The sequence below is a fragment of the Esox lucius genome, chromosome 11, assembly GCF_011004845.1.
Source record: "Esox lucius isolate fEsoLuc1 chromosome 11, fEsoLuc1.pri, whole genome shotgun sequence".
Lineage (NCBI taxonomy): Eukaryota > Metazoa > Chordata > Actinopteri > Esociformes > Esocidae > Esox > Esox lucius.
In genome coordinates, this window is record NC_047579.1 from 32,622,169 (window position 1) to 32,646,879 (window position 24,711).

Consider the following 24,711-nt stretch of genomic DNA (forward strand, 5'->3'; position numbering starts at 1 on the left):
ATAATATTTAAAATAAAAAATAAAAATTCTGTTTTCTCAGTGTCCAAGAACTATATAACTGCCTTTCACCTGATCCTGGAAATATGGTTGCACACATTTAAAATCCTGTCCTCATAAATCACCATGGGTAAAACCCAAGAGCGGTCATCTGTAATAAGAATTATGGTTGGTGACCTTCACAGATCTGGTGTAGGATATAAAAACATGTTTGGTGACTGCATACAAGGAAAAGCATTGGATACCCACAGTAAAATATGGTGGAAGATCACTGGTGCTTTGAAGCTGCTTTGCTAATCAATAGCATAATGAATTCCACTAAGAACCAGGATATTTAAGTACATGAACCCTCCAAAAGTGTGAGCCAACCGTGTCAGACATTACAGGAAAAGACTGTGCTGTTCTCTACTGCAGGGGAGGCTTCGCTAAATATTGATTGGATGGGTGCCAATACTTTAGAAACCTATGTTTTTCTGCTCATTGAAAGGTTCTGTTTGAGAAATGTTTGTGTTGAAATGAAAGTTCATGTCTCCGCCGTTTGTTTGAGGACAAAATATGACTCATTATTTGTGTTGTTTATTTTTTACATTTTATGTTGCTCAATTTCATCAAGGGTACCAATACCTCGAGTTGACTGTACTTATATGTTACATTTATTAAATACCCTAATTTCTTACCTGGAACGGCTGCAAAGAACTTCACGGCATCTCTGTGTCCATGGAAACACAGCTGTGCATGTGCCATGGAACAGTAGGGCACAAAGCTGCCTGGCAACATGCTCTCGGAGCCCTCTTCACTGTACACCCGCACGGCGCCACCGGGACGATTTGGCACTGAACTCGCTGTCTTGTTGGCTACAATGTCATGACAACAGCAAGACAACAGTAAGAACAGGAGCAGGATTATTGTGTTATACGTAGCTCTTAAGATGAGTGTTAACGTTTGCACAGTATATTTGCCATTTGGCTTGTTTAAAGCTACAAAGCCTTCAGTGTAGCACAAGACCACTGAAAGACAGCTGAAAGACAGCTGAAACCTAGCCAGGAGTGGAAAGAATGAAGGGATGGACAACTGACATCACACCCCAGCTGAAACCTAGCCAGGAGTGGAAAGAATGAAGGGATGGACAACTGACATCACACCCCAGCTGAAACCTAGCCAGGAGTGGAAAGAATGAAGGGATGGACAACTGACATCACACCCCAGCTGAAACCTAGCCAGGAGTGGAAAGAATGAAGGGATGGACAACTGACATCACACCCCAGCTGAAACCTAGCCAGGAGTGGAAAGAATGAAGGGATGGTCAACTGACATCACACCCCAGCTGAAACCTAGCCAGGAGTGGAAAGAATGAAGGGATGGACAACTGACATCACACCCCAGCTGAAACCTAGCCAGGAGTGGAAAGAATGAACAACTCATGGACAACTGACAGTTGATGTAAAACGAGGAGCAAGATGAGACTCAAACGGAGAGAAAAGTGACTGTGATGGAAAGACACTGGAAAGAGAGAGACGTGTGAGAGACAGAGACTTAATAATAATATTGTGGATACAGTGTCGTTAGTTACTATCAGTCAGACTGGAAAAAAAACGCAAAGCTTGGGTAACGCTGCATAAGCTCCAGGAAATGTAAGACACACACATGATACAACAGCAATACAGGCACAAGGTACAACCCAAAGACAATGTCATGGGTCAGAGCAACAATCACTAGGATTGTCCCAGACAGACAGCTGGGTCTGTCTGGCAGCAGAGGAGGCAGAAACCACACAGCTGTGTTGGAGAGCAGCAGACTGTTGAACAGGAACAAAGGTCAGGGAGAAGACCCAACATTACTGTCTGACACACCAGGCAGGGAGAGACCAGTACACAGTCACAAACCAGGCCCAAATCCCCGTCGGGAAGGGGTAGGATGGAGAGATACAGGGGATGCGGGAAGAAAGCAGAAGGCAAGGCGCAGCTATATGGAACTAACTAGGGATCGAGGTAGACAGCTAGCCGAAAAAACTACAGGAAGAGAGAGAGGGAGAGAGAGAGAGAGAGGGGGGGGGGGGGGGTCGAATGTCTGGCTGTGTGATGGAAACTCACCGCTGAGGCCTCTCAGTAAGACTCCTTGATGAGGAGGACCTATGGCTTCAGTGAAACAGGGAGAGGAGGAGGGACAGACGGGGCAGCGGAGGAGTAGAGTCTATGAATACTCACCAGAGAGCAGACTGGAGCCGTTTAATACACTGTTTTATGTACTGTGTGACTGGCTTAATGGGGTGAATTAGTGGGCCAGGCTGATATACTAGATACACTATTTCACAAGACAACACCCTGGTTTGTTAAATATCTATTGATCATTCATAAAAACAAAGTCTTTTTAGGCACTTGATGTTTTTAAAGAGCAAGAGTCAATGAACGGGACACAAGGATGAGAATAGACTTGTATGGGCTTACCTTCTGACAGCGGGATGGAGATGATGACACCATTTCCTGTTCCGACCCACAGGCGGCTACATGAGATCATGAGGGCTGTAATCCTCACAAAAGAGAAGCCCAGTTTACCAGTGCCTGTAGGGGGGGCGGAGGAGAGGAGCCATGTCCCATTAAGGCTTCTCTCTCTCTCTATATATATATATACACAGTATTCTAGGCAGCCATCTCTAATGAAAAACAATGTGTTAGACACAACACATAGTATCTGATATGAGAGTAGGCAGGACCAGGAGACATTTTAGGACAGGGCATTCTGCTGCAGTGTGTGTTTGAATCAGTGTGACGTGATCTGCAGTCCAGATGGGCTTAGTGTTCTACACAGAGTCAGGAAGTGCCTCGTACAGCTCATCATCTCTATGTAATATCCCAGATCCTGAACCCTTTCTCATAACACACACATAACAACAGCAGAATCTACATTCCTACATTCCTCCAGGCGCTGTGTTGAAATGAAGGTGTTCTTTAATGTAAGATCTTCAAACTCCTCGGCTGCGTCAATGCGAACACTTCATGACATCAAAGCGTCTTTGATTAGAACGTCCATGGAGCTACGCACCCAGCATCTTGGAGACATAGGGCTCTATATCCACATCCTGGAGGTGCTGGTAGGTGTGGGCGTGGAAGAGTCGGAGGGTGGAGTCCAGCCGGATGGACACCCAGATGCCATCTCCCACCCAGGCCAGCTGACGCACCTGGCTCTCTTTCCTGGGGTGGGCGTCGAATGACTTCTACACAAAGGGAAATAGACCAGGTAGTCTTAAACCCATGTTAAACAACACTCTATCCCAATAAGATACTGCACAGTCACCTGACTGAAGTCTATTGTATAAATTGTATTTGATTGTAGGTCTACATGGGACAACCCAAATATGAGATCAAACGCATATCTCTTATGTGGGCTGTAGTTTTGTAATCTGGACTGAATCACCAAAACGAATCAGCCCTATAACACTCGGCACCCTTGATAAATACGGGAAAAATGTATGTATTTTAAAATGATTGTGTACTGCAATCAGAGGGTTAACAATATAAACCAGTGACATACCTCTATCTTCATGGCTTTAGGTTGGATGACGTAAATCTTGTTCCTGTAGCCACACCACACCTTGTCGTGCACCACCGTCATGCATCGAATGGAGTGGTGCGGCCGGCCCAGGTCTAGCAGGTGGTAGTTGGTCAGATCCCACTGGCCGTCTGTGGAGAAGAGGCATTAGCTCGGGTGAAAAACTGTCAGGGTTAAAGCAACAGGTAGAAGTGAACCATCTTAGAAGCACTGGAAAACGTAATGGCTGCATGGTAGTGAAAATGTTCTTCTTGAAGTATAATGGCTATATCAGATAATAGTATTTTAAATAATATATTGGAAAATAATAAGACTAGAGAGCAGGCTACAATATTAAGTTTCCCTCACAGGGTTAATTGCCCCAGCATTAAATACTTTGAGTTAAACAGAATCATTGTCAATTAGATATACTTTGTCGTTATCCCCTTTTTTGATAACAACAAATTTATAACTGTTTAAGCCATTTTCAAAAGTACTACAACAGTTATGTCTGCACCCTTTCAGACAACAGAATTCTACTCCGGCAAAATTGCTGATTGATGCGCTGCGCAGTTGATTTCATACAGTTTGTTATGGTAGGGGAGAGAAATGTGTTTTCTTTCTACTAATATCTTGGTATTTCTCCATATGGATGTTAGTCTTGCTTCAGAAACGACACTCCTTTACAGAGAAAATGGCCCATTTATCCATCCCTTTCTATATCTCCAGAGACCGTTTCATATTGGAAATAAAAAAGCCATAGTGTATCACATAGACTTATTTCGTAAACAGGTTTCAAGGCACATCCCATAATGACATCACTAACTAGAGGACAAAATAATCTTGAATAATATTGGTTTCATTAAAGAATAAAAGATAAACTTGACACTGACATTTTGGAGGGGTAACTCAGTCGTAAATAATGGTTGCAATTGAGATGGGCTGTGCAATTGAATTTAGCCGTGCAGTTGAATTTAGCTCGCACTGATCGTTTAACGAGAGATTAGCAGCCGATGATCTACTGCTCCATCTCCATCTGTGGTACGAAATGGCTACCAACAGGTTTTACTGAAATAATTCATTTGGAATGGATTCCTATCCTCCAACGTGTCTTTACCCAGGCCTCTGTGGAATATGGCCAGCGTGCCGTCAGCCAAGGCAACCAGGACTCTTCCCTTCACGTGTCTGCAGACAGGGAGAACAAACAGACATCTCTGGTGAGGAACCTGAGGAAATGGCTATATTGAAAGGTACTTCCACACGTGTGGAATTAACATCTCAGTAGGCTTAAGGTCATAGGTACAATTGCTGGGTAGGAGCAATTTTCCAGTATTTAGTTCACATTGAGAAAGGCTGATTGTGTGAGCACATTTTACAAAGACACAAAGACGGCTCAGCTTGCTATGTTTCATCATAGGCCACAGCTGTTTCAATCAGTAGATCTGGAGATTCAGGAGATTCTGGAGTGGTGGCTCAGACAGCATATTCCACCACCATCGACAAAGTATGGAAATCTCACGGAAGAATGTGGTTGCATTCCTCAAATATAGTCACAGAAACGTGTAGAAAATCTGTGCCAAGGAACACTGAAGCCATTCTGGCAGCTCGCATATTTCCTTTTTTTTTTTTTGCAGCTGTCTGCACATTTAAGAAATGTCTTCTTTCAATGCTATATAACAAAATGTGTTCACATGTTATGGTCAGTCCCAAACGTTCTGTCTCTCTCTGGGAACATTCATGTTTGAAAATGACATGTCTCTGACGGATTGTCGGGTCGTCTCAGTACTTACACGATGTTGAGGATGGAGTCCTTGAGCTTGATGGCATGGAGACACTTCCTCCATCGAGCCACAGACGAGTGCACGTACAAACTAGAGAGGAGACAAAGATGAACAATTAAAACATGCGACAATCGACTTCATGCAATAAAAGAAAGACACGGATCAGGTTGATTACAAATGAACACAAACCTAATGAAATGAACCAATATAAAATGCAACAGAAATAGATTTGGACCCAGGAATCGTCCCTTGTCCTCACCATCCATTCTGAGCGCCGAGCCACATGGTGGGCAGTGCACTGCTCATCCTCTGGACCTCCTCCCCAACAGGAAGCGTGTTGTCTGGAAAAGACGCCTCTCCTTCCTGGTCCCTGGAAAACCGATGAGCTTTAGTCATGGCATTCCCAATCTTCGTATTTATATACCGCCGAGGCAACATTCCAGTGTCCGGTGCCTTGGTCATGTGATCAGGGAAAACGAGTCAGGCTGTCCTACCTCTGGGTGTCTGATGTTGAGGACTCGTGGCGTCCAGCTCCCAGAGGGTCCGTGAACACATGTTCTGTGTAGATGCCTGGCTGACTGACGTCCAGCCCCTGGCCCTCCTCCCCCTCCTCCCCCCCAGCATTGGACTCCGTGGCCTCGGTGGCCTCCTCCGCCGTGGGCACCCCATCCTCTGCCGGACTGGGCTCTCTGGAGAGATCCACTATCGGGCGGGGGTGGAGGGATATAGAGGAAATAACGCAGAGAGAAGGGACATTTTACAGTAAGCAGATCCAGTACAGAATAAATAAAAACAGAACCGCGCCGGGGAAGGTTGAACAATGGTCTGCATTACATCCCTGAAGGACTCGTGACCACCACTGAAAGGTCCAGGAAACATGTCCTACGTGGGTTACCTGAGCTGTGCCGGGCCGGGGGGTCCGCGACACCGCTGTTGGCCATCTGGGGGACGGCCGTGGTCTCTTCCGTTGCGTTGACACCATCGCTGCCCGTGGAGCCCAGACTGGCCACACTGCCGGTCAGGGAGACCCGGTCGACAGGCCCGGCCTCCTGGTCCAGGTGTATGGCTGTCTCCTCCCCTGCAGGGTAGTCCGTCTCCAACACACCTAAGAAACACACACATGAAAACACAAGCACACACACACACTCATATATCCCACTCTAGCAATCACAACGGGCCCTTCCTCTGAGTAACTACAGTCCCCACTGACACACATAAGACACATCATGAAACATGCACTTATACAAGCAAAGGTTGTATATATCCATGAAAATACAGTTGGGATAAATAACCCAGCTCCATACTCAATCCCAACCTGATAAAAAGTCCAGGGATATTTGGATAAATGAACATTTAAGATATATATCAGACAGGTCTAAAGGATGTATTTAATGCAATCCATAACCGGAAAATAATACAACTAGAGTAGGCTACAATATGAGATTTCTTCATTCAACATTTTAATTAAAGTTGCCACGGTAGTATATACTTTCTGATGCATGAAATGAGCGTCAGATAAACCAGCCGTACAGCCTTTTCAGAGGTCACTCCGTTAGAGAGTACACAGACCTGGCACACTGGCGATACAAAGGACGTGTGAGTTACAGGCATAGAAACTGTCCAGGATGTCCGCGGGTTGGCTGGCATCCAGCACAATGACTTTAGTAGAGGAGTGTGTACTGGTACAGATCCACACCCTAGTGGACGTCTCTTCCTGCAGACACAGGTCTTTCTCCTTCTCCACGTCACCTTTCTCCTGGTCCTGGAGGAAATACCACATGGTTTAATACTGTGATGAGTGGGTGTGACAGCTACAGATGCTTTATAATGCTGTGATGAATGGGTGTGACAGCTTCAGACACTTTATAATGCTGTGTTGAGTGGGTGTGACAGCTACAGACGCTTTATAATGCTGTGTTGAGTGGGTGTGACAGCTACAGACGCTTTATAATGCTGTGTTGAGTGGGTGTGACAGTTACAGACGCTTTATAATGCTGTGTTGAGTGGGTGTGACAGCTACAGATGCTTTATAATGCTGTGATGAGTGGGTGTGACAGCTACAGATGCTTTATAATGCTGTGATGAGTGGGTGTGACAGCTACAGATGCTTTATAATGCTGTGTTGAGTGGTTGTGACAGCTACAGATTGTATCCTGATTGAGGCCGTTGTTAAGTAAGCATGAGAGCTTCAAACTGGGTACGTATGTCTCACTATCAGTCATCCCTCTGCACTGACATACAAGCGCTTCAAAAAAAGGATACGTTCTCTTATTCGGATGAGACAGAACCCTGCTGGAACAGAACCCGAGGAACTCAACCCTGGTCAACTCATTCACCCTCCTTACCTTGTTCTTTGTCTCCAGTTGATCAAGGCTGCTAACGGAGCCCTTCCTGCTTTGTTCTTCCAACATGGACACCACCGGTCCGGTCTTCCCTCCTGACAGATTCACCCCTGACGCACACCAGAGCTGTGGACATATCAATCAACAATTACATTCAAAACGGACATTTAAAGTGCATTTAAAAACGGTGAACACGCTTACAACACATGTTCATGGACCACTTGGTAATAAAATGTTGCTTTACACAAAAGCAATATTTGGTTTCACAAATCAAGATTAAACCCAGTGTGTGACGTGTCTACCTTCATAGAAGCGTCTTTATGGTCCAAGGGCCTCAGGTAGACAGGCACAGGAAGGTTGTTGACCTTATTGTCTGTCTGGGTACCATTCAGCACCTGAAAGGACACATCATAGAAGATATACCATATGTGATGTCATATATGATCTGTCTTATAAAAGAACAAATGTTGTTGTTATGCTGACACTAGCCTATCCCTCTTATCCCTGGGGGGCAGAATGATCTTCTCCTCCCTTCCATCTCTCCTACTCCCCTCCTACACACCTCCATCTCCCCTACGCCCCTCCATCTCTCCTACGCCCCTCCATCTCTCCTACGCCCCTCCATCTCTCCTACGCCCCTCCATCTCTCCTACGCCCCTCCATCTCTCCTACGCCCCACCAGCTCTCCTACGCCCCTCCATCTCTCCTACGCCCCTCCATCTCTCCCATGCCCCAGCATCTCTTACCTTGGATTTGCTGGGTAGACTCCATCCATGAGCCTGTACCCGTCCATCATCTTTCTGCATGTGGGCTTTGACCTGGCGGTACTGGGCCCGTTTCTGCTCCTTACGGGAAGGAGAAGCACAGGGATCCATTCTGACAGGGAGACAAGACAGTAAGGCATTTTGGTTACTGATAAACACATTCTGAGGCAGTTTCTTGAACCCTGAGTTCAGCCCTAACTAGAAAGGCACGGCCAATGAAAAGGTTGATGACCATGTCTCATGGTGGCAGAGGTCAGTAAAGCATCAAGGGGAGCAGATGTTTAAACACGCTCTACAACAATATTAATGAAGGACATAAAGAGTGTTCTGAGGCTTGTGGGGTCACTACTCACTCCTCGTTGAGGAAGTCAAAGGCCTTGGACTTCTCTGTGGGGAACTGGGAGAACGTGCTGCTCCTCTTCTTCAGCCCGCCTCCTACAGGAGGGGTGTACTTCACATCCCTCCCCTGGGACTCAGGCTTCTTCATCAAGCCGGCGCTGGACGATGAGGAGCTAAACAGGCGGCTGAAGCTACGGAGCAGGGACAACACAGAGGTTAAGGAGGGGTCAACAACCAGCGCAACAAACTACAGTAAACAGTCAACCACCACCACTTCATAGCATGCTGGGAGATACTGACTGATCAGGTGTCAGGTGATCAAGTTAGCAAGCTGTCTTTAGTAGTCATGTCCTGTCAAATACTTTTTGTCATCATAAAGAGGAAAATTGAAAAGTCGGACCTCCATATCCCTGCATTAAATCTTCTAATATGGATGAATTGCAAAACAAAAAGCGTAGGCTTAAAACTAAATGAATGGAGGTCCGGCAACCGACATGACTTCTGATAAACCCCAGAAGAACACGAAGGGAATACAATCAGCTGACATTGTCCCCTTATCAGTCTTTGAGTAAACTAGGATGACAGAGGTGGCAGGATTTGGACACACTGGATTGGTTTGGAAATAGATGCATGGAAAAGATACAGCGAGAAACTGATATGCATCCAGGATGTCTTTCAGGGGACTGTAGCAGACCTGGTTTCAAATACTACTTGAATATGTTTGTTTTAGCCTGCCCTCAGGACCTTTCTATTGTCTCCATTGCGAGAGGCAAACCAAAAAAAAGATTAAATATTTGAAATGATTTCAAATAGTATGTGGAACCCATGTCTGGGCTGCAGTTACTGTGACAAGGGACAAGAGAGGGACGACTAGGGCTTAATAAAGGTTTACCTAATGCTGAACATTCAATAGCACACCCAAAAAGGAACAAAACAGAGAATGTTCAGAATGTTAGCATTTGATACATCACGTTGTTGCTGTTGGAAACATCCTCTCAGAAAATAGCTTCATGTGTGTTATTTGACTGTTAAACAATAATCCATTTAAGACCACTTACAATTGCCAAATGCTGGATTTCTTCTTCTCATTGAGGGCCGGGTTCTCTCTGGAGGCTCTGGATGTAGAGAATACAAGCATCAAATTCATTAGGGCACAGCAAAGCAAAAAGACCTAGCGGCATGGAAGTGCATGATATTGGCCTGGTTTCAAGTATAGTAAGAGTGTTCTTCTTTACAGGGCAATTTGGAGATGCTGACATAATTGTCTAAGACATGGCTGGCCTATGGGACTGTGCGTTCGCTCTGCATATTTTCTTCAATTCCCTTATCCACTCTTCATCCATTTCCCTTCCTTCCATTCTGTCCCGTCTTCATTCCTGCATTTTTCCTGCCTCCTCTTCACCTCCCATCATCTCTGGTCATACCTGATCATCTCTGTCCACCTAACAGCCTCCTGTAGTTCCATCAGTCTCTCCTTGTACTGGTTCCTCTCCATCAGGACTCTGGCCATCTCTATTCTGGTGAACCTCTTCCTCTGGGCCGTAGGAACGTCACTCTGGTGGACCACACGGAAGGTGGTTTAGACAATAATATAATGTACAATATAACAGCAACCTGCTTAATCAATCCAGTTATTATACAGATACATACCATTGTAACAAAAATTATAATAATACAAAATAAGTCTCCAAGTGAATCAAGATATTATTTATAAAGGGACGGTTAAAGTGTGATTAGGAGCCACTGACATCCTCCTCATCTTTAGTCTTCCCTTTCACCTCCTCCATCTCCACACGCATTCTGTGGAGAAAGAAATCATAGATTCACAAACACTCACTCACTGCCAGGACAACAGGATTTTATCAAATTGTGTTTGCAATTTACTCTTGGTTTGCCCCAAACACTTTTTTATGATGGAACAAATGATTGGCAACATTCATTTTGGACGCGTTTCCATTGTCAGTAGCCTGGTATTGGGCGGTTAATGCGGTTGTTCGCTCACTTCTTTAAATCCTCCTCCAGCTCTCTGTTCTTATCCTCCAGTTTGCTCCTGGCCTGCGTCACGGCATCTAGTTCTCCCTGTAACACTTCCTTCTCGCACGACAGCTCGTCGACACGCGCTATCAGGTCATTCTTCACCACGTTCAAAGCGTTCCTACAGGACACAAGGGTGGGGAAGGGAATGACCGTGACACCATATGAAGCGGATGGTGTTCATATATATAATAGGAGATAGCATTTGGATGGGACAATGCTTCCCACAGTGGAATTCCCCCTGTGGAATTTACTGTTAACCAGTTTAGGATATAGAATATATATTATCTCATGTAGCAGACATACAGTACATGACAACACAGAGGTGAGTATATCTGGTTCTTACTTTGTCTCCATTAGTTGTGTGTTCTCCTGAATCAGATTTTCAACCTCACGGCCCATGCCTGGTGACGATTAAGACCAGCACAGAAAAGATGTAGATAACTGTTCTGGTTTTTGTGCATGTACAACTGAATACATCCCGACTAGCTATATAAAGAAATATACTCCACATACATTTTTAATCTTTATAATAATTCCATGTTTACATTTGTACATTCAATTCCATGTGACTTGAATATTAGTAAAGACATAATAAATATTCAGTAAATGCAGGGGGATAAATATCTCATAGTGAGATATTTCTAAGACATCATAAACAGTGAGAGTGCCACGGCCACCACACAGACTACGCTACAAGTCACAGGACGTGTTAACGACGGCCCAGATCAGGATGGAGCGAGTGGGCGAGATCTTACCAAGCAAACTAAGGTCTGAGAAAACCATGCAATCCAAGTCAAGCAGGAGAGAAAGAGGTGGAGAGAGTAAGACATGAGGTATGTATGAGAGAGGACAGCGAGGTAGGGACTCCCAAAGAAATGGGCTGATGGGGCATGGCAGGAGTTATGCTTCTAGGGTTACAGACAGTGGAAATAGCTAGAGAAGCTATAAAAACATGACACAAAAAATTGAAACAATAAAATTGTGTTATTTGAAGCCGTAAAATTAGATATAGGTTATGCAAATGGTGTAAGCCAGAAGAATGATATATTCAAAATGCATTTAGCTTTCATGTTGATGCTACTGGATTTGCGAGAGAAGATTTGCTGGGGTCAAATGCAGATCAAGGCAGTAGGAGTAGAGCTATGGACCATTCGACAGAAGAGGGAATGAAATTCGGAGGGTAAAAATCAGTGGAGGAGAGTTTGAGGTTATAATACACACCGGAGTACTCCACTGGGATTAAGGACAAAGGCCAGAGGAGAGGACCAATGAGGAGAGAGAGGGGGTTAGATATGGATCGAACAGCAGAGAATTAATTTTAACATTGTCTACATGCCAAAATATTTTCTAAATTCAGGTTAGCTTTGTTTTTACCCTAAAGGTTTATTTTGGTATAATTGTGAGTGCATATTACTGAGATGAATGTAGGAGCCAATTAAAAGTATGTGATTAAAGTCTAACTCAGTGACATGGCCTGCTACTGTATTAATGTATGAATTAAAAGGTAGGGAGACCATGTGGGGAAAAACACACTGAAAACACTCACATTACCAAACATATTTCACTTCATCTGAAAGCGTAAACTTTACATTGGAGAGTGTAACACTTTGTTTGGGTTTTCAATTGATACATCTTCAAACGCTGATGTAGAGAAAATATATAATGAACTTGACAACCCCTCACTTGGGTGGGCACTGCCCTCTGGAAATGTTTAGGCGTAAGGCCGTATATGTTGATATCACAGAAAAGCTTACAGAAATGGATTATAGTGTTGTATTTCGTCACCGTAAAATTACTGCTGTAGAAATGGTGGCCTCACTTACCTAGCAAGTCTGCCCCCTCGTCCACGTCTCCTATGACGTCCCCGATGCCTGCAGACGACAGTTCGGCAAACAGAGAGTCCGTGTTGCGGTCAAATGCCATGTTCTCAATGCCAATACTTCCTTTAGTTGGGGTACTGCATGGTGGAGGGACACAGATTGCCAGTTAGCATCTAGCCTTAAACTCCAGCTAAAACTGTTAGCATCTAGCCTTAAGCACCAGCTAAAACAGTTAGCATCTAGCCTTAAGCACCAGCAAAAACAGTTAGCATCTAGCCTTAAGCTACGGCTAAAACAGTTAGCATCTAGCCTTAAACTCCGGCTAAAACACTCAGAACAGTAGCTTTAAACTTTGCTATAACAGATCATACAGGAGAAATATCCAGCGTCTTTCAAGGTCTGTTTTTGGGTTACAAGGTTCTGACCCTGTAGGGGTTACCTGGATGCTTTATATCCACTGAGGTCCATGTCCAATTCAGGGGTGGACTCAATAATATCCTGTACCTCGGAGCTCTCATCATTTTCTGGCAACCCTACAGGACACATAATTACACATAAGTGAATCCAGAGGTAATGGTTTATTAGGAGGGAATTCTTACTTACATGGAAGTCAAATGGCCACTCAAATGTGGAAATATATATTTTTGCCGTCTACCGCCATAACACTTGAAGACTCATGAGGACTTTGTGACTGTAGTTCTATAACGTTACATACCAACCGATATAGAACTGGCCCCTGGAGCAGCCTGACCCTCCATGCTCTTAGTGTTTAGCCCTTCGCCTTCCACGACAACATCCAAGGCCTTGTTGGACATGGAGCTTAGTTCAGAAAGCTCATCCTGCAACCACAACAGGTAAGGTCATCAGATGAAGTCAGAGTGGTCAAGAGTCAAAGGTTAACCTTAACCTAGACCTTGAACCAGAAAGGGATTGGGAAACCTTCACAAGCTAGGGGCCAGAGTTTTTCTGGTCAGGTCACATATTTGGAAAATACTTCTGGCTACAGTGTAAAGTACAGTAGACGACATGGTCACAATACAGAATAACAATACTGGTCAGACAGGGGAAACGCAACAGCTCAACCTGGCTTTAAGTACAGGAGCAGAACTAAACAACAAAACTAAAGTACTAGTAACAGACATTCCAGTGGAGCCAGGGATAGAAATAAACAAGCACTAGTAACAGACATTCCAGTGGAGCCAGGGATATAACTAAACAAGCACTAGTAACAGACATTCCATTAGAGCCAGGGATAGAACTAAACAAGCAAGAGTTACAGACATTCCAGTGGAGCCAGGGATAGAACTAAACAAGGACAAGTTACAGACATTCTAATGGCCCCAGGGATATATCTAAACAAGCACTAGTTACAGACATTCCAATGGAGCCATGGATAGAACTAAACAATTACTAATTACAGACATTAGACTAGAACCGGGGATGGAACAAACAAGCACTAGTTACAGATATTCCAGTGGAGCCAGGGATAGAACTAAACAAGCACTAGTTACAGACATTCCAGTAGAGCCAGGGATAGAACTAAACAAACAACATGTTACAGACATTCCAGTGGAGCCAGAGATAAAACTAAACAAGAGTTTAAACATATTCTATAATAATAGTGTTGATGTTATATTTTTAAGATTTATAACATTTCTGAAAAAGTATTTTACTCAACATCAATTTGATAACTGTTTATTTTCTGTAATTTGCACACAAGTCCAGGAAGACACTGACTGGGACTCAACAAGCATCTAACATAAAACACACAGAAGAAAACAGTCAAAAGACAATCCACACCAATTATCAGTTAAAATTATACCACACCGTTCACATGGACTTCAAAAGAGGTCAAAGGGCAAAACAGAACATAAACCAATCATGGCCGGGCTGCGACTTCACAGAGACACAACACTGTACCTACACTACTAGATAGACAAGACAACATTCACATTGACAACACAACATTAAAGACAATCTAATCAACAATTATAAGTCTATTCACAGAAAAATAAGATTTAAAACTACAGTGTACATCTACTCTCTAAAACCAAAGAGACATAACGTTTACGTTTTCTAGGACTAATGAAGACTGTTAATACTGAAAGATAAAATTTGCTTCCAAGTTTCTATAAAACAATGAAGCGGGGCTACAACAGCAATACAGTGCAGCTAGTACCATGCAGTGTCTGAAAATGAAACATGACAACACTGAAGCTGAATGCAACCACGCCCTGGGCACTCTACAGAATGCCAACCGATCTAAACAACTGGGTGATCAATGGAGATCACAACAAGTATGGCTCCATTACCTCACTGACGAGGATCTATCTACGACATGGTTGCATTGGCTCCAGGGGGTCTGTGAAGTGAAAGCCTTTTGAATGATGCACACAAAGACACTGCTTGCTTTGAAGAGATGAAACAGCATATTGAAGACAACTACTGAAGCCCACAAAAACAACACTGTGCTTTTCACGGCATGTGCAAACGGGGTTGTGGGTGTTGTTCATCCACCCCCACACAGATCCAACTACCTTGCAGTCGTCTGTGAGTGAACTCCCCCAAGTGATCTGCAGCAGACTGTTACCCTCCCTTTTCTTTGGGGGGTCATCTGCATCCAACTGCTTGGGAAGAGAGTGACAATGAAGATGCGCCGATCTGCAGAAGCACTGAAGCAACACACAAGGCCAGGCGTGCGTGCTTATCCCTGCCTGTATGCGTGGGTCTGCATTGCTTACAGCTGGTGATGGCTGGCTGGAAGTATTAAATATAAATTAGGGTACCCATTAGCTCCTACCCATGGCAGCAGGTGCCCTTTCTGCTGTCCAGTCAAGGTGACGAGGTTCATCATGTCAGAAGTCTCTTAAGTCACTCTGGATATGATTGTCTGCTAACTGTGTTATATAATATGCATGTGAATTGTGAATGACTAGCGGCGTCTCATCAAAGCAGACTGGGGCGTTTGAAATCCTGTCACTGAAGCCTATAGAAGAATCCTACTGACATACTCAAGGGAGAGAGCTTAAAACCTGAACACACTAATTCCAAATTCACTGTCAAAATCAGAAAATAATTTGTTTCACATTAATTTGTGATCTCCCTTTACTAGGTTATTCTGTACAGGTAAGAAACAGACAGGACACTGCAATTCATTATTCGGATAATAACAGCAGCAAAAGCAGTGGCTGCATCTTGGTTGATGGCCGTGTTGTTAGAGCCAGAGAGGTGATTTGAATTGGCACAGTCGGATGAGAGATTAGTGTCAAATCAATAGTAGCGTGTGTAACCTGTGGCATCTGTAATTAACTCAGACCAGTTCATCTGCATAGGGGCAGCATAGTTCTATTAAGGAAAAGGATTTCCTAGATGCTGTGCAATTAGAATTAACTGTTTAAGAACTGAATGTGCAGTGGGATATATTCAAGCATTGCCAATAGAATGAGTCAAGAAGTCAAAACCTCCAATCACATGCCGGAATGCACTACCTCTCCCCCAAGCGATTGGCTGCTTGCCACACAGCACTGGCAGCTTTCCTCCCAGGATGCACCGTGGCACAGACAATTGATCCGTCGTCAGAGAGAGAATGCCCCACTTCTGAACAAAGCTGAGCAGCAGCTAAAATAACACATGCACCCTTAAGGTCTGAAATAAGCACTGAGGAATAGACATTTATACAGACTCAATGCAGAAATATTCTAAATGATACATTTAGATGCTTATTTGCCACTTATGTATGGGCACTGCAAAGCCAGAAACTGTAAGTATTTGTGACTGTGGGTCTGTGGAGGAAAGTGATGGCTTACAGTACATTACTGAGACAGCTGCATTACCTGACATAGCTCCAGAGAGTGATGATGTAATTACCGTCTGACAGACCAAAACAGTTGGGAAGACAAATTGTAAAATAAGCAGCTATCCATCTCGCTAAATTCTAAATATTAATGAGGCTATCCCTTGCTGAAACTCTGTATCTGGGGATTCATTTACGTATGTACTGAGGGAGTAGGGGGAGAGCAGCTGAATGAACACACAGACGCCCCTGTCAAACCCTTCTATAAGAAATCACAAAGGGCACCGACTCAGCCCTCTCACAGGCCTCTTCATTGGGCATGCTAATCATGTGATCTCAGATCTATGCACGAGACAATGGGGACAAAGGGAAACAGACACTATAGACCTGCAGTTCTCAACTGAATTTAGCATGGAGAAAGTGAGTGCAAATGACGATGAACATACTTCATTTAGCTACATGAAAACTACATATTTTGACTTCAGCATATAAAGATAAAAATGTACTAAGATGTGTTTTGTTCAGATTTTCTGGACTGAATTCCTGATTTACGGACTCAAATCATTAGTGTGGCTCATGCTTAAAGTCCACCACGGAGGGCAAAGGTTATAAGCAATTCTGAGGTGCTGTGAAACCAGAGGGTTTGACATCAGAGATTGGTGCATGACATTATGGATAGATATGCTTAAGCACAACCATTTAGCAGATTGTATGGTGTCAAACAAGTGAGCTTGCAAACAATTTATCCTAAACTACTTTTAGAAAAATATATTTGCTGACATAGCACGGGTAATGTAGACAAGGGTTAGCCTATGTGAGCTAGTAGGTGTACCAGTAGTTGCTTTTCTCTGAAAATGTATCTTCAGATACATGGAAATATATATTTTTTAAAGGTTTTATGAGTTAAATGTCCTCACAAATGCCATGTATCTGTCCTAGTGCCTTGTCGTTCTTTAGAAGTGTGAAAAGTCACTAATTTCAATGGCTGGTTAACCCCAAATGTTCACCTTGACCCCTCCCCATGTCCCACCTTGAGGCTGGTGTTGGAGCACGTATGTCCCAGGTCATTGAACCTCCAGGCTTCTGCCCCCGGTGTCTCAGACCTGGCCTGAGGGTCAGGGGTCAGAACTGAAACCCCTCCTGACATGGGGAAGATACCCAGTGACAGGGGACGCTCTTTCCTAGAGAGACAGACGGAGGCTGGTCAGTCAAGTGACAGTTTGAGGTGATACTGAGCATGGCTGGCTAACAGTTAAGATGCATCTAGGATATTAATGTGGTAAAATGTCCCCTATCATAAAAAGTGTTATAACAACTGTTATAAGCATCTATAACACCTAGTCTTACCTGACTCTGCCCAGTGTTCCTGAGTCAGAAGCGTCTGCTCCACTCATCTGTTGGAGTTTGATCCTCTCCACGTGTTCCATGTAGTTATGGATCATCTGCCAGGGACACAACAGAGGTTAGGGCTTTAGTACTAGTAAATCTTAGTAAATCTTATCCTTAGAAAAACAGGGCAGATATAAAAATAGTACCCTCTTGTCTCACTTCCTGAAAGGTCAAAATAGGGACAATGGTAATTTCTTGTTTCACAGATGTACAGCCGTGGTCTGAAACAATCTCTTCGGAACAGATAAACGGCTAGAATCTGTCAAGGCTTACATAGTAATGTGGTTACAAGTGGTGACTACAAGAGTGGCTTTGGAACAAGTCTGTAAATATCCTAAGCCCAGACTCGAACCCCATTGAATATCAACGGGGAGACCTGAAGAATGCAGGTCACCGACGCTAGCATTCCAATCTGACAAAATTAATATACAACAAACAATGGCAGAAACTTCCCAAATCCAGGTGCGCAAAGCTGGTAGAGGCATCCTCAAAAGGAATTAAAGCTGTGATCACTGCCAAAGGCCCTTGTACAAAATACTGAATAAAGAGTCTATACTTATGTTTGTTTTGTAATTACAAAATATTGGCAAAATAGATAGAGGCCCCAAAGTGACTTGTGAGAGCATTTTACCTCAGGGTCACTTTGGCCAAATCGGTGTGAAACTGCAATGACATTTCTGTGTATCCTAACTCCCCCTGAGATACCCTGGAAGGTTACTGTGGTTACTGCATTTTCATCTGCTTTTAGATTTATTAATCTTTCAGATTTTAGATTAAACTTTATTGTCAATGAACAGTACAAGTACAGTACAACGAAATGCAGTTAGCATCTAACCAGAAGTGCAAATAGAAGGGCGCAGGAAACGTACAAGTATTAAGTATAGCGAAAGTTACAAGTGGAATACAATTTTACCTCTGTGTGTCGTTGATGGAGGGCGTTGAACTCCTTTTTCAGCTCTGACTCTCGTTCTTCTAACCTGCCGACTGAAGGAGAAGAAAAAACATCAGTCAGATGATAAATCAATTTGGTACACAGTCAGACAGTTTAATACACCATCCGTGACTTGCAACACTGTGGATCTGTCATGATAGCCCATTCAGCTTTTACATTATTCACTGTGAATAGGACGCATACATGCCCATAGGTTCCCCATGGAAGTATTCCTAACACCACAGGACTGGTATCTACCTGATGTTGCCACTACAGCCAAACAACATGGTCATGCTTCTGACCTGGATTCGATTTTATACACTCTGGACACAGCCCACATGCATTTATTAATTATTACAACTTGTACTCTTAAAATGTTCACCCGGCACAGCTAGAAGAGGGCTGGTCACTCCTCCAAGCCTGGTTCCTCTCTAGGTTTCCTCTAAAATGTTGGCCTCTTATAGGGAGTTTTTTCTAGCCACGGCACTTCAATGCTGTTGTTGCTTGCTCCTTGGGGTTTCAGGAGCAGCACAAGGTGTTTTGTAAAAGCACCTTGTGCTGATGTAAAAAGGGCTTTATAAACAAGAAACCAGGCAAGCGTAGTTCAGCCGTCCCACAATAGAAAGTATAAATAAATCTTGTTGTTCACAATAGATTGGAACTTGAGTCTTCCACGTGGAGAGGCACTGTCTTTAACCATAACGCCACAGCATTATGTATTTCAACAGTCGCTAAACACTATTGAGCATTGTGATAAAATAACTAACGTTTCTTATTAAGTTTACCTCCACCACAAATAGCATCTATGAACTGTTAGCTTTTGCCACTGGCCGTTTGAACAGCTTATTAGCCAGTAATAGGCTTACTAGTATCTACTAACTTCCTAGGAATAATCATAAGAATTGAGCAATTTCTAGCGAGACTGAAGATGAACGTTTCCATGCCAGAAACAGTCGCAATATAACCGTATACAGTTTTAGGCTCAATATAACGTAACTACTGTATGTTGTAGCCAGAAAATTTGTTTGTCTATCCTGACCCAAAATGCATGCACGGATGCGAACGTTTCCATGCCAGAAACAGTCGCAAAATAACCGCAAAAACTGTCTTATTTCAGTTTTAATACAATGTAGTCACTGAAAGTTTCGTCAATACGGAATCATTCATAATGCGTACTTCGCTTCGCCTGCGAGGAGATACGAACTCGGGACCTACAGAACTGCATGTCCGCTTCTATAACCACTACGCTATTTAACAACGGATAGTCAGTCAGTCAGTAAGAGACATTCGCTCTTCTTGGCAAGCTCCACTTACGCGGTCCGGCAATAAATTGTATTGATTGATCGATCAATGTGAATTTAGAGGATATTGTCAGCTAAAAGCAGACCAATGGGGGTAGGGATTCTATCCTCTAACCTTTGTAGTGATGAGAACCTGCCACTAGGGGTCACTGATTCAGCAGTAATAAGACAGACGCTAGACTGCTGTGTTATGCCAAAAGGGGACAAAACACTGAGACAAGGTAATCTCTCTCAAATTATTTTAAATAGGCCCGGTTTAAGAGGTGACAAAAACACCCTAATCCTCCCATTAGCCTGTCTGGTTTATCCTAAGCTTTGTGCTGAGCCACACAACAGCCAGGCACAGTACAGGGATACTATCAATTCCACTGGTATTAACGCTGTGGAGCACTGCAGGCTTGTTAAAGTCATGTTTGAATTGAAAACACAGCTTAGACGTTATGGTAATATGTGAATGGAGGAGTGCATGACTTTTGTGGAGGGATTCAGAGTGACTGGGAAAGGGAAGTTGACAGTGAAAATGAATATAGATACCGTACGCAGTTGATGGGAATTAATGAAACATAACATTTTAGTGTTTCACTGAAGTTGTTTGGTGATGAGCAAGTTGTACAGAGCTAACCACAAAATATCCTGGAAAAAATGCTTGTGTTCTAGGGCAGGGCTGTTAGACGGGAACATAGGACCACCATGACAAGGTCAATAAGGGCATTTTCATGATGTCCTAGCACTAAGAATTCAAGTCACACAAGGCCATTTATTATGATGTCATCAGACGGGCAATGTAATCTAGTAGTGGGTGTAGCGTTCATTATTATAGTCATCAGTTTCCCTCTCCTATCAGCACATCAGGGACATGTTAAAACAGGCTGTATATTAATAAATCACCATCTAACGTCCACTAACTGTGGTGGGGTTGATATTATATCAAGTGACTATTCATCTCATTGTTCTGACAAACAACAAATGTCCTCCCAGATTTGCAGCTATAATAGTACATGCCTACTTAATTCAGCAGTCTGTATCTGAAAATGTTGCATAACCATCCATTCTCCATTCAGCTCTACACTGTCTAAAGCCAAGCCGGAGTCACATACTTTAGTGTCACCATGCCTTTTCATTTCAACGCACATTTAGCGGACACTTGATATAGGTCGAGGTTGGCTTGACCTATATTCATACTTGGGTGAAATGTTTGGGATCCACAGATTAAATCCATGAATTTGGATGATCCAAATAATGCTAATTCCAGGTGGGGACAGAGGGAAATAATGTCTCGTTGTGAAAAACTCACGGTCAGCAAAATTTCACCCAAGTATGAATCTAGGTCAAACTATCCCTTTAAGCACAGTGACTTACAGTCATTGTAGGCTTGTTGTCAGTCATAAAAAAAACGTTGATTTATTCATGGAGTTTGTCATCAGTTTAGTGCATTACATTAACAGTCGTACAGTGGTGTAAAAACTACCCTCCATATGACTCACATCACAGGCTACTAAAAGAACAGCACACACTGGCCGTGCCTCCTGGTGATCAGCTATGGGAGGGGCCCTTCTCTGCCGGCTTAACACACATCCTCTGGAGCACTGCGGGGTCCATCTCTGAGCTTTGAGCGGAAAGTGGAGTATGACGATGCACTGTGAGTGCAGGAGAACAAAATAAAAATGTGGAACCTCTCAGAGAGCAAACCACAATAGGAACACAGTATCTATGGACTCTACCCTGGATGTAGAAGGCCTGTAGGCAGACGTACAGCATGTCTGGGTCAGCATAATGACACATTAATCATTCACCACAGACTGGGAGTGGCAGAAGCCAGGGCCGTGAGACTGATTGTTTATACATAGGCCGTCATGCTGAGCGCGCTGAGCATAAAAATAAAAGAGACGACAGAACAGAGAACTGACACTCATATTTTCCAAACACTGAAGACCAATATGGTATCAGATTAAGAAGGTAGATTTCCCTGTTTCAAAAAGCCATTGCTAACAGAGGTCTGAATCATCACATCTGACAGTGTGGGTGTCTGTGTTTCCACGAGGCGCCGCATCAGACTGCTCTCCTAAATCCACCAATGGGATGTGTTGCTTGGCTTTCACTTACAAAGGATGGGAGGAACCGTAATCCTCTAATCCTATTACTGTCTTTTACCCTCAGAGAGTGTGAATGACAGAGCGGGTATGTGGGTGTGTGTGTGTTTGTGCGTGGAACTGGAAGGTGTGCTAACTTACTTTGGTCAGCGTAGTTCTTGATCTTGAGCTCCAGCTGGCGGGACTGGGACTCCATTCTGCCCACATGGTTCTGAAGTTCTTTCTTCTCCTGCTCCTGACTGTCCTCAAACTCAATAAACTTCTGCTCAGAGACACACACACAGAGGACTGTCAGTAACACACTCAAACACACTTCAGTCCCCCCTCTCTCACTATCACACACACACACACACAAAACTTTTCTCTGTCACATAAATACACACACGTTTTTCTATAGTTGTGGGGACAGAAACAGATATTGCATATGCCCTTGACCTAAACCCTAACGCTACCTTCGTTAAACTAACCAACATCCCTAAAATTTAACACAAATTAAAACTAGGTCAAAATGTTTTCCCCTAAACACGTATCCTAAGCCGGAAATCACGTTTTCCCTAGAAAAATAATAATGTGACAGGTTTTACTATCTACAGATGGATTATCAAGCAGAACAATAAAAAAAAAAAACATATTGTGAACACCCTAAACTTGTGTAAAGATGTACATATGAAATGTATTATCTATTGCCACAACACAGCCGACTATACTTCAAGTAGCAGGGATATATCCTCACTACAATATGATCCCACAGGATAGAAAGACTCTAGAATCTAGAAGTCTTTTGTTCACCCGGAAATTCCGTTCCCCTCCCACATCCTCCTGGTATGTCAGAGAAGTGTGACCTGGGGGAAAAAAAGCCTGGCTTTGCTCATTGCTTACATCCATGTTTAATCATATTGATTTAAAATCTTGGTTGAGAATGAGGTAGCATTGCTCTGAAGAGGTATGAACTCTGAAGAGGTCTTTTATACAGTGTGCACCTTAGTTTGTTAAAAAAATTATAAGAATTGTAAAGACAAAGAAATATAATAATTAAACACAAAATGTCTTAGCAATTGAATGAATTTGTTTTGGCAGACTGTAGTGTATTTATTTCCTAGTGTAATCAAGTAATCCTATGGTTAAATTTTAAAAGCTTCTGGCAGGATTTGCCATAACTCTGTTTGACTTAGTTCCATTCCAAGTGATCGCAACAGCTTCCATTATGTTTAGGTCACAGGTCTGCGATTGCCAATCTAATAATGAATTCCATCTGCAGACATCCACTCCAAATAGGTTTTTATAGTCTTTGCAGAGTGTTTGGGGTCATAATCATGCTGACAGATAACGTTTTGTCAAATCAGTCAAAGATGGACAAAGATGGACATCCTCTCATGGTGACCTTGGATGTCAGTAGACTTTGCCAAATATTAAGCAAGCACTTGACTTGGTTTCCTTCTGCCCCTCAAGAAAGTTGCATTTAAGTATACTGTTAATTGAACACAAAGATTCTTTGGGTCTTCCACTGATTTCTTTTCCCTCAACTTGGCCGGTTTTGTCAAAATCAAGATCAATGTCTCTTCAAGATACCTCACAACAAATCAATTATCTTTTGGACAAGACAATAAGTTGTTAGTTTTCATTGCATTCATGTTTATTTGTATCAATTCCAATGTTCTATAGTGTTTTTGAGCAAACAAACACTTACTGTCCAGTAAAACGGCTTTAAACTATGTGCAAGTTTACAAGTACTAGCCTATACAGATTTTGCCTAAAGACTCAGGACACAGTCCACCTGCATTTATTGGTCTGTTGGTCTGAACACGCAAAAACATTGATGTGGCCGAAAAAGGTAATGTACTCTTATAATCTTCAGCCGGCACAGCCAGAGTAGGACTGGCCACCCCTCAAAGATTGGGTCCTCTAGATTTCTTCCTATTTTGGACTAACGACTGACGATTTCACTCTCATTGTAATTACAAAAACTGGGCAGTTATGATGCAGGGAAATATTAACAGAATCATTGAAGTTAACTGGCCTAAAAAGACATTGAGGGAATAGATATTGCTTTCTCTATGTCTGGAAGAAAACTATGCAGGCCAATGCAGAGTGAATAGGGAAAGTCTTATTGTACAACACCAGGTCCCAGAGAAAAACTAGGCAACAGAAACATGAAGGAAGTCCATCTGAGTGAGCCCTGGCAGTCACAACAAAGGGTTCACATGACCAGGCATCAATAACCCGCCCAGCCTACAATACTAGAACCAGAGTGCCCAGCACAACCCTCCTGCCTTGTTTCTGGACTTCCTGGGGTAAGAAACTCAAAGGCGGGCTGGTGTGTGTGTGTGTTGCTGCCTCAGTGTCTCTGTGTCACAGCTTGGATGGAGTGGATGAGCACTAAGGTCGCTTTAGCGCTCAGAGCATGGGACTATGGAGAGACAGACGGCCTGTGTCACATTCGATTTCCTCTCACTAAGATCCACAGTCAGGCAGCAAAATGCCCAACCACCACACACACTGACAAAAACACCCACAGAAGAGGTCAACCTAGACTGGGGAGTAGCGCAAGTGAAGAGTCTTGGATCAGTCTCGGGATCAAGTTGTTTGTAATCACTGATCCAAG

General features: G+C 43.3%; 1 protein-coding gene across 10 annotated transcripts in view; it reads right to left on the reverse strand.

The window, feature by feature from the left end:
- The window catches only part of spag9a (sperm associated antigen 9a), a 78,193-nt gene that overhangs the window by 45,330 nt on the left and 8,152 nt on the right, over positions 1-24,711 (reverse strand). For 3 of the 10 annotated variants that reach the window (XM_034295382.1, XM_034295381.1, XM_034295385.1), the window contains exons 2-30: positions 22,251-22,371; positions 18,701-18,771; positions 17,746-17,840; positions 17,429-17,579; positions 15,143-15,229; positions 13,321-13,444; positions 13,045-13,138; positions 12,609-12,742; positions 11,541-11,555; positions 11,129-11,186; positions 10,751-10,903; positions 10,497-10,548; positions 10,173-10,303; positions 9,807-9,863; positions 8,763-8,939; positions 8,392-8,521; positions 7,948-8,040; positions 7,649-7,771; positions 6,873-7,065; positions 6,199-6,408; positions 5,798-6,005; positions 5,563-5,673; positions 5,313-5,393; positions 4,640-4,707; positions 3,526-3,674; positions 3,037-3,208; positions 2,442-2,555; positions 2,088-2,132; positions 675-851 (exon numbers count right to left, since the gene is read on the reverse strand). In XM_034295382.1, the coding sequence (XP_034151273.1) occupies positions 675-851; positions 2,088-2,132; positions 2,442-2,555; positions 3,037-3,208; positions 3,526-3,674; positions 4,640-4,707; positions 5,313-5,393; positions 5,563-5,673; positions 5,798-6,005; positions 6,199-6,408; positions 6,873-7,065; positions 7,649-7,771; positions 7,948-8,040; positions 8,392-8,521; positions 8,763-8,939; positions 9,807-9,863; positions 10,173-10,303; positions 10,497-10,548; positions 10,751-10,903; positions 11,129-11,186; positions 11,541-11,555; positions 12,609-12,742; positions 13,045-13,138; positions 13,321-13,444; positions 15,143-15,229; positions 17,429-17,579; positions 17,746-17,840; positions 18,701-18,771; positions 22,251-22,371 (3,394 nt within the window). Of the gene's footprint in view, positions 1-674; positions 852-2,087; positions 2,133-2,441; positions 2,556-3,036; positions 3,209-3,525; positions 3,675-4,639; positions 4,708-5,312; positions 5,394-5,562; positions 5,674-5,797; positions 6,006-6,198; positions 6,409-6,872; positions 7,066-7,648; positions 7,772-7,947; positions 8,041-8,391; positions 8,522-8,762; positions 8,940-9,806; positions 9,864-10,172; positions 10,304-10,496; positions 10,549-10,750; positions 10,904-11,128; positions 11,187-11,540; positions 11,556-12,006; positions 12,019-12,608; positions 12,743-13,044; positions 13,139-13,320; positions 13,445-15,142; positions 15,230-17,428; positions 17,580-17,745; positions 17,841-18,700; positions 18,772-22,250; positions 22,372-24,711 lie in introns of all 10 variants that reach the window. The other 7 variants (XM_013135843.4, XM_034295384.1, XM_029123821.2 and 4 more) reach the window with 7 other exon arrangements.